The 14,874-nt window shown below is 43.8% G+C and overlaps 1 protein-coding gene and 1 long non-coding RNA gene across 5 annotated transcripts in view; one reads left to right on the top strand and one right to left on the bottom strand.

The window, feature by feature from the left end:
• Positions 1 to 3,172, bottom strand: part of LOC109873101 (VPS37D subunit of ESCRT-I) — a 44,199-nt gene extending 41,027 nt beyond the window's left edge. Inside the window, exons 1-2 of one of the 2 annotated variants that reach the window (XM_020464630.2) lie at positions 2,709 to 3,172; positions 2,215 to 2,468 (exon numbers count right to left, since the gene is read on the bottom strand). In XM_020464630.2, the coding sequence (XP_020320219.1) occupies positions 2,215 to 2,346 (132 nt within the window). In that variant the 5' untranslated portion in view covers positions 2,347 to 2,468; positions 2,709 to 3,172. Of the gene's footprint in view, positions 1 to 2,214; positions 2,469 to 2,703 lie in introns of both variants that reach the window. The other variant, XM_020464629.2, reaches the window with a different exon arrangement.
• LOC116358112 (uncharacterized) overlaps positions 2,897 to 14,874 on the top strand; it is a 30,078-nt gene continuing 18,100 nt past the window's right edge. Inside the window, exons 1-6 of one of the 3 annotated variants that reach the window (XR_004205959.1) lie at positions 2,897 to 3,266; positions 6,521 to 6,689; positions 6,885 to 7,034; positions 7,438 to 7,528; positions 7,843 to 8,106; positions 14,619 to 14,771. This is a non-coding gene — a long non-coding RNA (uncharacterized LOC116358112). The remainder of the gene's footprint in view (positions 3,267 to 6,520; positions 6,690 to 6,884; positions 7,035 to 7,437; positions 7,529 to 7,842; positions 8,107 to 14,618; positions 14,772 to 14,874) is intronic. The other 2 variants (XR_004205961.1, XR_004205960.1) reach the window with 2 other exon arrangements.

The following is a 14,874-nucleotide window of genomic DNA, read 5'->3' as shown; positions in this document are numbered from 1 at the left end:
GCAATCAGAGCCCCATGTTCTGTAGAATCTGGAGCATTTGGCCCAGAGTCAAAATAAGCACGGTGTACACAAAGACACTGCAGCTCCACTGTTCTCCCTTGAATTTCCTGTGACTACAAAGACAATGCAGCTCCACTGTTCTCCCTTGAATTTCCTGTGACTACAAGGACACTGTACAGCTTATTTCACTCCAAATCCCTGTCATCCATGGTTATTCATAATCACCAGCGTTTTTCCCTAAACAGGAATAGCATCAGACCTTCCATTTCCTACCCCTGTTTAGCAAGCGGGAGGTTCAGGAGCCCCTGGGACTGTGGTTGTGATGATGCACTGGTTGTAAAGCAAACCACCAGACAGTATTCACCGGCACTGACAAAAAACACTTGAAGGGCACTTCAGATTTGGAAAGAAGTACAATGTTGTGTGAACTTCTCGAGCTGAAAATATACTGATGTGGAATTTTCTGTGAAGACACAAAAACTGGATATACAATAAAAATATATGTGAACCAAGTATAAAATATTATTGTTTGACATTTGATATTGGGAAATATATTATACAAACATGATGAATGTGTTATGATTTAATATGCCAGCGTGAGGATACTGGCTCCTTTTCCATCAAGTCTGTACAATCTGCAAGAATTTACCAGCTAGATTTATCTTGGGGGAAAAGGGCTTGAGTGTTGCTCTGCTCCTTCACTCATTTGTGGTAAGCTGAGGTGCTCAGCGTCTGAGTGTCTTCAAATGGAGCAGTTACAGTGTCCAGATGACTGTAATTTAATTTTCCCATTTAGTGCTTATTACCCATGTCAAATCCCATGGAGCTAGTAGAGGATAGCAATTATGCCAGTCAGGAGGCTGAGAACATTCTCTAGAGGGAGCTAGCCAGTAGCTAGTGAGAGGTGGGCTATATACACAAGCGTCCATCTTATTGTGTCATTAATGATGCTTTCAGAGCGGTTGCCCTTGGATACCCCAAAGTGTTAATGAATTGGAGCGCTGCTCACCAGTGGATCGTGGAGCCAGCCCCTACAATAAGTTCAACTACCACTACCACATGCTCACATGTCAGCCAACCATGCATATGTGGGCTTTATTAAACTAACAATGGCAACTGCAAGAAAAACAATGGGAGGGGGGCATACCCAGACACCCTATTGATGTTTAGTTACACAAACTGTAAATGAGAATTGTGTGTGAATGTCTCAACTAACCTACAGTATCATATTGCCTAGCTTATTACTGGCATGTAACACTTGCATGTAAATGTATGTTCAATCAAATGTCTTGGTCAAGTCAAATGCAGCTGCTACTACAACCATTACTGAAATCCCTAACATGCCTCTAGCTAAGTCATTCTTATCCAGTCCCTTGGGAGCATTCCATGGCCTCTCTCAGTGAGATGCAACCACTTTGGAAACATCTCTCTAATTCATTCGCTGCAGCAGTGAAGCAGGTTTCAAATGTCATGTCTTGATCTGAATTGGACACATGCGCATCCAGTCCCAAATGAATAACGATTTTCTCTCTGTCCAAGAATGAATGCCACACCTGATGAGTTCAAGCAGAGGGCTATGTACCATGAATCACTTTTTTTTTAACTGTGCAAGACAAATAGAACAAGAACAAACTGCCCTCGTAATTTAACATTATATTTAGGAATAGATGTTCTAGTGGGGAATAAGACAGAAAGACAGAATGAGGTGCATTTGCATTTGCATTTAAATGTGCATGTGTGTGGGACAGAGAGACTGATTATATGTTTTCAAATGAACATTTTAGTGCTTTTATAGCATTTTGAATAGGTTGATTCTGCTGCTCACTGAACATGTCCTGTATGGCAAGCAGGAATTCCCTGTTCAGGTCGATTGGTATGGAAAAACATTCTGTAAAAAACGAATGGAATGTGAACAATGTCAATTGTACATACTATTTACATTCACGTAAACTCTATCGGATTGAAGGAGAACGTGGGGGGAAACATTAAAGGCTTTACCCATTGGAAGCCACGCACAATAATATAGTTATGAGGCATCAAAGCAATTATTTCGCGCTCTATAGAAATCAGCAGAGAGCATAATGTTGAGACCTATTTGAGTTTTAATGTAGCCTAATAGTCTGGAAAATGTCATATCAACCACATGTAACTGACAGATACATTTAGCAAAACTGTGGTTTTATTCGATAGTTATCACACTGTAGAACCAAATACCTTCTCATTGAGTCGGACGATCTGGTCCATTTTTTCTTCATCTTGTAAAAGCTCCTGCAATTCACTGGTGTTTAGAGCCCTGTACCCATCTGGGATAGAGTTCGTGTCCTTAAAATTGGACATTGTATTCATTCACAAGCAGTTCAGACGACTTCGTTTGTAAGCCCATTTGGTTCCATGTCGTTCGCAGTGAATAGCACAGCCGCACGCGCGTGTTGTGTTGAAGCAGACCGTGTAGCGAGAACGGAACGTTTCTGTTGGCAGAGACAATACAAGATGCAGGGACACATACTTAACACGTCTGCAGCTAATGTAATGCCACTGACAACCACAGGAAGGCATTGTCGTTTATAAGCAAATGTTATAAACAGTAATAAACCTCTACCACAATTTTGTTTGGCAGTATTTTATAATTGCCTACTGAAGTCCTGTATTTCCCAAATACCCAAAAATGTGTAGTAATAATAATTATAAAAATGCATTGTGTACCTTACATTTGAAAGCATTTTCAATGTATGTCGGCAAGTGTGCAGTTATGCTGTGTGAGTCTGGCAAATGGAATATTGCAACCATTTTAACTTCCTTGACTGTTGTTACATAGCATCATTTTGTAGCAACTATGCTGTTACTATGTATCAACTCTTGAGCTAACTTTCGGTTCAATATCAGTGGTTGTAAAAACTCAAATTCCCATTTGTTTTACATATTCAGCTTGCCTCTGGATCTGATTGGATTATTGAGTTGAATGAATCCTGAAGTTTTCGTTGGTTTTCATTGGTAGGATTCCAAAATCGTAATATTCAGACGACAGGAAAAATGGCTGCGTTTGCTGGAGAGCGATGGCGAAGCGAGCTACCAAGTCATGATATTTTTTTATAAATTACGAGAGGAACTCGATTTGGAACCCAAAGCGAATTGCAGAAGAACTGCAAAGAGTCTTACATTTTACCTCAATGGCGACTTATTCTTGTCGGATGACGCAGACAGTGTTTTTTACACGACAAACCTTAGGCAGCTCAATTCAGAGGACAGCTTTGAGACTGATATACCAGGTGAGTAACGTTAAATTACTAGATAACGTGTTTAAAGGTTGGTTGTTCATCTAGCTAGCTACTTTCTGACAAGTGTTTTTAAACGAATTATATTAGATAGAATAGTCTTTGCAGTGTAATTACAGTCAGTTGCCACTCCCATTAATTCCTGGCACAATATGCAATCACTTTCACGTTGGCCTTGTCTGAACCCAATATTTCCTATATATTTTTTCCAGCAGCGGTGGCAAAGTTAGCAGAATGCGTTTAGAGTTGCAATTCTACACATTTTGTCATAGAGCTGAGAATGATTTTTAAAGTAACTGTCCAGTGAAAATCTAACTTTTGAAAGTTCATGTTCCGTTAACTCCTACCCAAATAATGCTGTTGACTCGTCCTGTACTCGTATTTGTGGCCAAGTCATAAATAGGGAAAAACTACTTAAACTCCTCCTCAAACTATAAAATACTTACCATTTATTCATAAAGTATTATGCCCTACTCCCGTGGAGGATGAGCTGGCCAATGAGCAGTCCAAAAGAGGATTGTTTTATTGTTTTATTTCACCTTTATTCAACCAGGTAGGCTAGTTGAGAACAAGTTCTCATTTACAACTGCGACCTGGCCAAGATGAAGCAAAGCAGTGTGACACAGACAACAACACAGAGTTACACATGGAGTAAACAATAAACAAGCCAATAACACAAACTAGTCAATGACACAGTAGAAAAAATAAAGTCTATATACAGTGTGTGCAAAAGACATGAGGAGGTAGGCAATAAATAAGGCCATGGGACTCAGATCCCTTGACTATTTCCACATTTTGTTACATTAAAGCCGTATTCTGAAATGGATAAAATTATTAACTTTTTTACCCTCATCAATCTACACAATACCCCATAATACCAAAGCAAAAACTGGTTAAGAATTTTGTGACATTTACACAAGTATTCAGACCCTTTACTCAGTACTTTGTTAAAGCTCCTTTGGCAGTGATTACAGTCTCGAGTCTTGGGTAACACTCTACAAGCCTGGCACACCTATATTTGGGGAGTTTCTCCCATTATTCTCTGCAGATCCTCTCAAGCGCTGTCAGGTTGGATGGGGAGCGTTGCTGCACATCTATTTGCAGGTCTTCGATAGGGTTCAAGACCGGGCTCTGGCTGGGCCACTCAAGGACCTCCTGCTTTGTCTTGGCTGTGTGCTTAGGATTGTTGTCCTGTTGGAAGGTAAACTTTCACCTCAGTCTGAGGTCCTGAGCACTCTGGAGCAGGTTTTCATCAAGGATCTCTCTGTACTTTGCACCGTTCTTTTCCTCAATCATGACTGGTCTCCCAGTCCCTGGCGTTTGGAAAAACATCCGCACAGCATGATGCTGCCACCACAGTGCTTCACCGTAGGGATGGTGCCAGGTTTCCTCCAGATGTGACACTTGTCATTCAAATAGTTCCATCTTGGTTTCATCAGACCAGAGTGTCTTGTTTCTCATGGTCTGAGAGTCCTTTAGGTACCTTTTGGCAAACTCCAAGCGGGCTGTCATGTGCCTTTTACTGGGGAGTGGCATCCGTCTGGTCACTCTACCATAAAGGCCTGATTGGAGTGCTACAGAGAAGGTTGTCCTTCTGGATGGTTCTCCCATTTCCACAGAGGAACTCTGGAGCTCTCTCAGAGTGAACATTGGGTTCTTGGTCACCTCCCTGACCTAAGCCCTGCTCCCCCCAAGGCCCTTCTCCCCCAAGCTCTAGGAAGAGTCTTGGTGGTTCCAAACTTCTTCCATTTAAAAATGATGGAGGCTGTGTTCTTCGGGACCTTCAATGATGCAGACTTTTTTTGGTACCCTTCCCCAGATCTGTGCCTCGACACAATCCTGTCTTGGAGCTCTACGGACAATTCCTTTGACATTATGGCTTGGTTTTTGTTCTGTGGGACCTTATTTAGACAGGTGAGTGCCTTTCCAAATAATTTCCATTCAATTGAATTGACCACAGGTGGACTCCAATCAAGTTGTAGCAACATCAAGGATGATCAATGGAAACAGGATGCACCTGAGCTCAATTTCGAGTCTCATAGCAAAGGGTCTGCATACTTATGTAAATAAGCTATTTCAGTTTGCAAAAATGTATAAACCTGTTTTCACTTTGTTGTTATTGGGTATTGTGTATAAGTTGATAAAAAATGATAATGTTTAATCGGTTTTAGAGTAAGGCTGTAAAGTAACAAAATGTCCAACTTTCCGAATGCACTGTATGTATGGAGATATGCATGTTTTAACATTTCGAACAATCAATTGGTGGAAAGAACAGATGACTCGGTCGACCAAGATTTGTATGAGGCTGGGAAAGCCAGAGTCGGCTTCCAGTTAGTTGTGTTGTCTGGTTTGGTCTGATTGAATTCCAATTAATAAAACACGGTGAGGCTTATTCAGTCGACATTATAAATATATACTGAACAAAAATATAAACACAACATGCAACAATTTCAACGATTTTACTGAATTACAGTTCATATATGGAAATCAGTCCATTTAAATAAATGAATTAGGCTCTATTCTATGGATTTCAACATGACTGGGCAGGGGCGCAGCCATGGTTGGGCCTGGGAGGGCTTAGGCCCACCCACATGGGAGCCAGGCTCAGCCAATCAGAATTAGTTTTTCCTCACAAAAGGGCTTTATTACAGACATAAATACTCCTCAGTTTCATCAGCTGTCCAGGTGGCTGTTCCCAGATGATCTGGCAGGTGAAGAAGCCGGATGTGGAGTCCTGGGCTGGCGTGGTTACACGTGGTCTGCGGTTGTGAGGCCGTTTGGACGTACTGCCAAATTCTCTAAAACGAAGTTGGAGGTGGCTTATGGTAGAGAAATTCACATTCAATTCTCTGGCAACAGCTCTGGTGGACATTCTTGCAGTGAGCATGCCAATTGTACGCTTCCTCAACTTGAGACATCTGTGGCATTGTGTTGTGACAAAACTGCACATTTTAGTGGCATTTTATTGTCCCCAGCACAAGGTGCAACTGTGTACTTATCATGCTGTTTAATCTGTTTCTTGATATGCCACACCTGTCAGGTGGAGGGATTATTAAGGAGAAATGCTCACTAACAGGGATGTAAACAAATTTGTGCACATTTGAGAGAAATACGCCTGTGGATGGGAGATTTTATATGTTGCATTTATATTTTTGTTCAGTATATTATGCTACTGTTTGAGGAAAATGTAATAAAATATCATCCATAATAGGAATCTCATTCCTAGACCCTATTTTTCTGTCTTTCAGTTCAGGTAGCCTCAGTAAGCCCAGTGGGCCCTTACCCATGTACCCCGCGGCAGAGGATAACTGTGCCGTGCTCTGCATGCCCTGCGTGCCCAACATCCTGGTCATCGCCACGGAAACGGGCACACTGTATCACTGCGGGGTGCTGGAAGCAGAGGAGGAAGAGACAGGAGTAAGTACTGTACAGACAGTACAACGTTACAGAATATTTAGATAGAAATGTTCTGTGATAAACAGATATGATTGTCTATCCAGTAGAACAGGGAATCGTGTTGGCTCTATTCGTTACATATATCTGTACAATTCTGAACATTTCACCTCACGCTATGTCCATGGAGGAATTTTCTTCTCTGTGTGTGATTGACAGGCAGTGGAGAGGTGGATGCGGGCTGGGAGGTGGTGCCCTCTCTCTATGTGTTTGAGTGTGTGGAGCTGGAGCTCACCCTCAAACTGGCCGCTGGGGATGATGAGGCGCCTGTGGAGTCTGACTTCACCTGCCCAATCAGACTGCACAGTGGTGAGTGAGTCATGCTGATTGGATGATATAGTTGAATTCTATAATGGGATCCATTGATGCTTCTCACCAGGTCTCGATGTATCAAAGTCCACACCCCATCATCATGTTTGTCAAATGTACTTTGAATGTGATCTTTTTTCTTCTGTGGTGTTCTTTATGTTTCATTGAAACTTGCTTCATGCCCTATTGCAGACCCCCTGTGCCAGCACAGATACCACTGCAGGCATGAGACAGGAGTGCACAGTGTAGGCCTCACTTGGTTCAACAAACTGCACAAGTTCCTCCAGTCTTCATGTCCAGATGGGGTGTCAATTCAATTGCGTTGTTTACCACATAAATCGGAGGTGGTTAGTGCATGTTAGTGCATTAATTTGCCTGATGTGCCATAATGCTCTCTCCACAGATGAGGAGGACAAGGATAGTCTTCAGGAGCTGGCTGCTGAACACTGCTGCGTCGTAGAGCACATCCTCTGTACCAGGCCTCTTAGTAGAAGGTAGCACTACAACTATCAAGGCACCAGATATTAATATGACGTCATTGACTAGATTGAGATTCTGCTTGGCACTCCTTAGTCATAAGTACCAACTTGGGACTGTTGTCATAGATTGTCAACGTGGCAGTAAATGTTGTTTTGTCAAAATGTAAAAAACATATCTCTCTCGCTCTTTGGCCACAGTTTGTCAGCTCCAGTACGGGGCTTCTGGATTGTGTCTGACCTGTCTTTGGGTGCTGCATAATCTGCATTATGAGTGTCTACTTCTGCCTCTCCTGTACGGTTCAAAATACTATTATTTTTTATTTCATTAGGGTCGGGAACCTTCCGCTAAATTTCCGGAAGTTTTCCATGGGAAGTTAAGCCTGGAATTTTTGCTTAAATTCATCACTCAAAACCACTCAAGAACCTCCAGAAGCTAACCAGCTAACTAGCTACAAGCTATTTAGTCATTGTTAGTTTTTTTTAACCTGGATAACACTCGCCAGGCCAGCTTCCCTGCCCCATCCACCGCTGCCCCCTGGACACTGATCTCTTGGCTACATAGCTGATGCACGCTGGACTGTCCATTAATCACGGTACTCCATTCTGCTTGTTTGTTCTATCTGTTGGCCCCGTTGCCTAGTCTACGCCATTTTACCTGCTGTTGTTGTGCTAGCTGATTAGCTGTTGTCTCACCTACTGTTTTAGCTAGCTTTCCCAATTCAACACCTGTGATTACTGTATGCCTCGCTGTATGTCTCTCTCAAATGTCAATATGCCTTGTATACTGTTGTTCAGGTTAGTTATCATTGTTTTAGTTCACAATGGAGCCCCTAGTTCCACTCTTCACGCCCCTGATAACTCCTTTGTCCCACCTCCCACACATGCGGTGACCTCACCCATTACTACCAGCATGTCCAGAGATACAACCTCCCTCATCATCACCCAGTGCCTGGGCTTACCTCCGCTGTACCCGCACCCCACCATACCCCTGTCTGCGCATTATGCCCTGAATATATTCTACCATGCCCAGAAACCTGCTCCTCTTATTCTCTGTCCCCAACGCTCTAGGCGACCAGTTTTGATAGCCTTTAGCCGCACCCTCATACTACTCCTTCTCTGTTCCGCGGGTGATGTGGAGGTAAACCCAGGCCCTGCATGTCCCCAGGCACCCTCATTTGTTGACTTCTGTGATCGAAAAAGCCTTGGTTTCATGCATGTCAACATCAGAAGCCTCCTCCCTAAGTTTGTTTTACTCACTGCTTTAGCACACTCTGCTAACCCTGATGTCCTTGCTGTGTCTGAATCCTGGCTCAGGAAGGCCACCAACAATTCAGAGATTTCCATACCCAACTATAACATCTTCCGTCAAGATAGAACTGCCAAAGGGGGCGGAGTTGCAGTTTACTGCAGAGATAGCCTGCAAAGTAATGTCATACTTTCCAGGTCCATACCCAAACAGTTCGAACTACTAATTTTGAAAATTACTCTCTCCAGAAATAAGTCTCTCACGGTTGCCGCCTGCTACCGACCCCCCTCAGCTCCCAGCTGTGCCCTGGACACCATTTGTGAATTGATCGCCCCCCATCTAGCTTCAGAGTTTGTTCTGTTAGGTGACCTAAACTGGGATATGCTTAACACCTCGCCAGTCCTACAATCTAAGCTAGATGCCCTCAATCTCACACAAATCATCAAGGAACCCACCAGGTACAACCCTAACTCTGTAAACAAGGGCACCCTCATAGACGTCATCCTGACCAACTGGCCCTCCAAATACACCTCCGCTGTCTTCAACCAGGATCTCAGCGATCACTGCCTCATTGCCTGTATCCGCTACGGAGCCGCAGTCAAACGACCACCCCTCATCACTGTCAAACGCTCCCTAAAACACTTCTGTGAGCAGGCCTTTCTAATCGGCCTGGCCCGGGTATCCTGGAAGGACATCGACCTCATCCCGTCAGTTGAGGATGCCTGGTCATTCTTTAAAAGTAACTTCCTCACCATTTTAGATAAGCATGCTCCGTTCAAAAAATGCAGAACTAAGAACAGATACAGCCCTTGGTTCACCCCAGACCTGACTGCCCTCGACCAGCACAAAAACATCCTGTGGCGGACTGCAATAGCATCGAATAGTCCCCGTGATATGCAACTGTTCAGGGAAGTCCGGAACCAATACACGCAGTCAGTCAGGAAAGCTAAGGCCAGCTTCTTCAGGCAGAAGTTTGCATCCTGTAGCTCCAACTCCAAAAAGTTCTGGGACACCGTGAAGTCCATGGAGAACAAGAGCACCTCCTCCCAGCTGCCCACTGCACTGAGGCTAGGTAACACGGTCACCACTGATAAATCCATGATTATCGAAAACTTCAATAAGCATTTCTCAACGGCTGGCCATGCCTTCCGCCTGGCTACTTCAACCTCGGCCAACAGCTCCGCCCCCCCCCGCAGCTCCTCGCCCAAGCCTCTCCAGGTTCTCCTTTAACCAAATCCAGATAGCAGATGTTCTGAAAGAGCTGCAAAACCTGGACCCGTACAAATCAGCTGGGCTTGACAATCTGGACCCTCTATTTCTGAAACTATCTGCCACCATTGTCGCAACCCCTATTACCAGCCTGTTCAACCTCTCTTTCATATCGTCTGAGATCCCCAAGGATTGGAAAGCTGCCGCAGTCATCCCCCTCTTCAAAGGGGGAGACACCCTGGACCCAAACTGTTACAGACCTATATCCATCCTGCCCTGCCTATCTAAGGTCTTCGAAAGCCAAGTCAACAAACAGGTCACTGACCATCTCGAATCCCACCGCACCTTCTCCGCTGTGCAATCTGGTTTCCGAGCCGGTCACGGGTGCACCTCAGCCACACTCAAGGTACTCAACGATATCATAACCGCCATCGATAAAAGACAGTACTGTGCAGCCGTCTTCATCGACCTTGCCAAGGCTTTCGACTCTGTCAATCACCATATTCTTATCGGCAGACTCAGGAGCCTCGGTTTTTCGGATGACTGCCTTGCCTGGTTCACCAATTACTTTGCAGACAGAGTTCAGTGCGTCAAATCGGAGGGCATGCTGTCTGGTCCTCTGGCAGTCTCTATGGGGGTGCCACAGTGTTCAATTCTCGGGCCGACTCTTTTCTCTGTGTATATCAATGATGTTGCTCTTGCTGCGGGCGATTCCCTGATCCACCTCTACGCAGACGACACCATTCTATATACCTTCGGCCCGTCTTTGGACACTGTGCTATCTAACCTCCAAACAAGCTTCAATGCCATACAACACTCCTTCCGTGGCCTCCAACTGCTCTTAAACGCTAGTAAAACCAAATGCATGCTTTTCAACCGGTCGCTGCCTGCACCCGCATGCCCGACTAGCATCACCACCCTGGATGGTTCCGACCTAGAATATGTGGACGTCTATAAGTACCTAGGTGTCTGGCTAGACTGCAAACTCTCCTTCCAGACTCATATCAAACATCTCCAATCGAAAATCAAATCAAGAGTCGGCTTTCTATTCCGCAACAAAGCCTCCTTCACTCACGCCGCCAAGCTTACCCTAGTAAAACTGACTATCCTACCGATCCTCGACTTCGGCGATGTCATCTACAAAATGGCTTCCAACACTCTACTCAGCAAACTGGATGCAGTCTATCACAGTGCCATCCGTTTCGTCACTAAAGCACCTTATACCACCCACCACTGCGACTTGTATGCTCTAGTCGGCTGGCCCCCGCTACATATTCGTCGCCAGACCCACTGGCTCCAGGTCATCTACAAGTCCATGCTAGGTAAAGCTCCGCCTTATCTCAGCTCACTGGTCACGATGGCAACACCCATCCGTAGCACGCGCTCCAGCAGGTGTATCTCACTGATCATCCCTAAAGCCAACACCTCATTTGGCCGCCTTTCATTCCAGTACTCTGCTGCCTGTGACTGGAACGAATTGCAAAAATCGCTGAAGTTGGAGACTTTTATCTCCCTCACCAACTTCAAACATCAGCTATCTGAGCGGCTAACCGATCGCTGCAGCTGTACATAGTCTATTGGTAAATAGCCCACCCTTTCTCACCTACCTCATCCCCATACTGTTTTTATTTATTTACTTTTCTGCTCTTTTGCACACCAATATCTCTACCTGTACATGACCATCTGATCATTCAACACTCCAGTGTTAATCTGCAAAATTTTAATTATTTGCCTACCTCCTCATGCCTTTTGCACACATTGTATATAGACTCCCCCTTTGGTTTCTACTGTGTTATTGACTTGTTAATTGTTTACTCCATGTGTAACTCTTTGTTGTCTGCTCACACTGCTATGCTTTATCTTGGCCAGGTCGCAGTTGCAAATGAGAACTTGTTCTCAACTAGCCTACCTGGTTAAATAAAGGTGGAAAAAACAAAAAATATAAAATAAAATAAAATAAAATAAAAAAGTTTGCTTATAACAGTGAACCTTTTTTGGGGGATACACATAAGGCAATTCTAGGTCTTGTGGCATATTTTGGTTAAACTATCCCCAATTCAATGGAATTACAACCCTCTGCATGTACAGTGCATTCTTCCATCACATGTGCAGTGCACTCTTCCATCACATGTACAGCTGATTCTCAAGATCTTGCACACTAATGAGATGCTATTGAGCCCACACTACTACACTGTCTGAGCCAAGGACTACATGCTTTCTGGGAAGTTTTGATTACAATACTGGGTGGGGTGAATATATTTTATATGACATACATTATTTTTTGTTAACTAGTAAATCCTAGTAGCCTACAGCAAAGTGTGTTTAATCATTTCTAACTTGTTAACACTTTCTGCTAGTTAGTTTTGCTACCAAGTGGGTTTTAGCTTGCCTGAGCCTGCTAACTGAGGAGTGTTAATTCACCTGTTTCCATACATGTTTCATTTAAAAACATTTATCTTACAAAAGAGTTGTTTAATCTAACTGCTTAACTATCTATCTGTACATGGAATTGAATTTGTTGTTTTTTTTACTCATTTTTTCCTAATCTTTACAGGAAAATGCCACAGGCACTATGATGTGTGGAGACATTTCAGTGCAGCTAATGTAGAAGGAAAAGCTGTGTACATTTGCAAATACTGTGCCAAATCATATGTGAAGAATGCAACAAAGATGCAGAATCATCTGGCCAAGTGCTTAACGTTTCTTCAGTGCTCACAACAAGCAACCTCTGACAAAAGTCCCTCTACTTTTATTCAAGGTGAAAATGATGAATCGGACACCTTATCGATAGCAACAGCCCATGGTCCTCCTGGAATCAGAAGTGTTTTTGACTCAATGGAGGAACGTAGTCAGATAAATACGGATGAATGTCTTGCTCGAGCTGTGTATGCAGCTGGTTCACCTCTGATGTTCACAGGCAATGTGTATTGGAAGAGATTTCTGAATGTTCTTTACCCAGCATACACCCCTCCAACCAGCATGTTTTATCTACTCATTTGCTGGATGCAGAGTTCAAGTGAAGGTCAAGCAATTCATAGAGAAAGCAGACTGTATTGCAAGCATCTCTGATGAGTGGTCGAATGTTTGTGGGCAAGGAATAATTAACTACATCATCTCCACCCCTCAACCAGTATTCTACAAGAGCACAGACACACCGGTCTCTACATTGCAGATGAGCTGAAGGCAGTCATCAATGACCTTGGACCACAGAAGGTATTTGCACTGGTGACAGACAATGCTGCGAACATGAAGGCTGCTTGATCTAAAGTGGGGGAGTCCTACCCTCACATCACACCCATTGGCTGTGCTGCTCATGCATTGAATCTGCTCCTCAAGGACATCATGGCACTGAAAACAATGGACATACTCTACAAGAGAGCCAAGGAAATGGATATGTATGTGAAGGGTCATCAAGGTATAGCAGCAATCTAAATTACCATATCACAGTCTGCCGATATGGACAGCTCCATCAAGAGGATCCTCCTGGATGATGTATTTTGGGAGAGAGTGGTAAGCAGCCTGAAACTCCTGAAACCTATAGCAGTAGCCATTGCACAGATTGAGGGAGACAATGCCATCCAGGAAACTGCAGTTCTGAAATGCATCAAAAAAGCGTGAAGACTTCTGCCTGAAGCCCATACATGCCGCAACGTACGTGTTGGACCCCAAGTATGCTGGCAAGAGCATCCTGTCTAGTGCAGAGATCAACAAGGCCTATGGTGTTATCACTACCATGTCTCGCCACCTTGGCCTGGATGAATGAATGGTTCTTGGCAGTCTGGCGAAGTACACTTCCAAGCAAGGGCTTTGGGATGGAGATGCAATATGGCCACATCAGAGGCTGATGTTGGAGGGATTTTGAGGATGATGGAGGCAACAGGGGAAAGAGCCTCAGATCCACAAAGTCCCTTCCACCAGGTGGCTGATGAGATATGTTGGCACGACTGCCATATTGCATCTTGTCCTTGTTTGGGAGCACACTCACAAAAGCATGCAACAGGCTGACCAAGGGTTGAAAAATTGGTGGCCATCTGGGCAAATTTGAGGCTTTTTGAGCCTGACAATGAGCCATCCTCAACCAGGTTGGAAAGTGACAGTGAAGATGAGGCCTCAGAGTCTGATGTTCAAGGGGTGGACATTGAGGATGTCCAGGGATAAGACATTGAAGCCTGAGAGGAAGATAACCAAAGCTTTTGTTTCTAGACTATAATTTTACTGATGTAGGTTAAAAATGTTTTTGGGAGATGCGATGGATCATTCAATATTCCCTTTTGTTGTTCAGTGAAATCATCCCATGTGAAGAGTCAACTCATTTAATTCAAGTTCAATTCATAACTAAATTAAAAAATATATATATATATTGGAAGGATTTAATCATTTGCAATTATGTCTACTTATGATAAGGTAAAAGGTTTGTTTCTGTCCATATGATATGGTAAATATATCCAATGCAAAAAACATCTATGTTTAAATGGTATTCATGTTAATTTGCATATATTCACGTTAATTCCCACAGAAAGTTTCCACCTCTGAATATTCCCCAAAATGTGCAACCCTATATAGGGAGCATTATCAGTCCAAACATTTAAAAAAATATATGGATAGGAAAGTGTGTCACAGGCTGATGGTGCATGTTTATGTGTGTCCTAGGAGTTCCATCCGGCCTTCCTCTCCTCTCCTGCTGTGTTCCTACCCAGGGGTAGGCTCAGCTAGCACTCCTCTGTGTGGATTGCACAACGACTACTTTGAGCAGCACATTTGAAACATCCTAGCCAAAAGCTCCACAAATCCTCTCATGCTGAGGTAACACATTCACCACAGTACATTGAAAACACCCCTGTAGGATGATCTTGGATTTGTACAGATGCTTATTTAGACTCCATAGGAACATGCTTTGGCATCATGC

Source organism: Oncorhynchus kisutch, linkage group LG28 (genome assembly GCF_002021735.2).
Source record: "Oncorhynchus kisutch isolate 150728-3 linkage group LG28, Okis_V2, whole genome shotgun sequence".
Lineage (NCBI taxonomy): Eukaryota > Metazoa > Chordata > Actinopteri > Salmoniformes > Salmonidae > Oncorhynchus > Oncorhynchus kisutch.
Note: the sequence above shows the minus strand (reverse complement) of the source record. Positions and strands in the feature narration are given on the sequence as shown.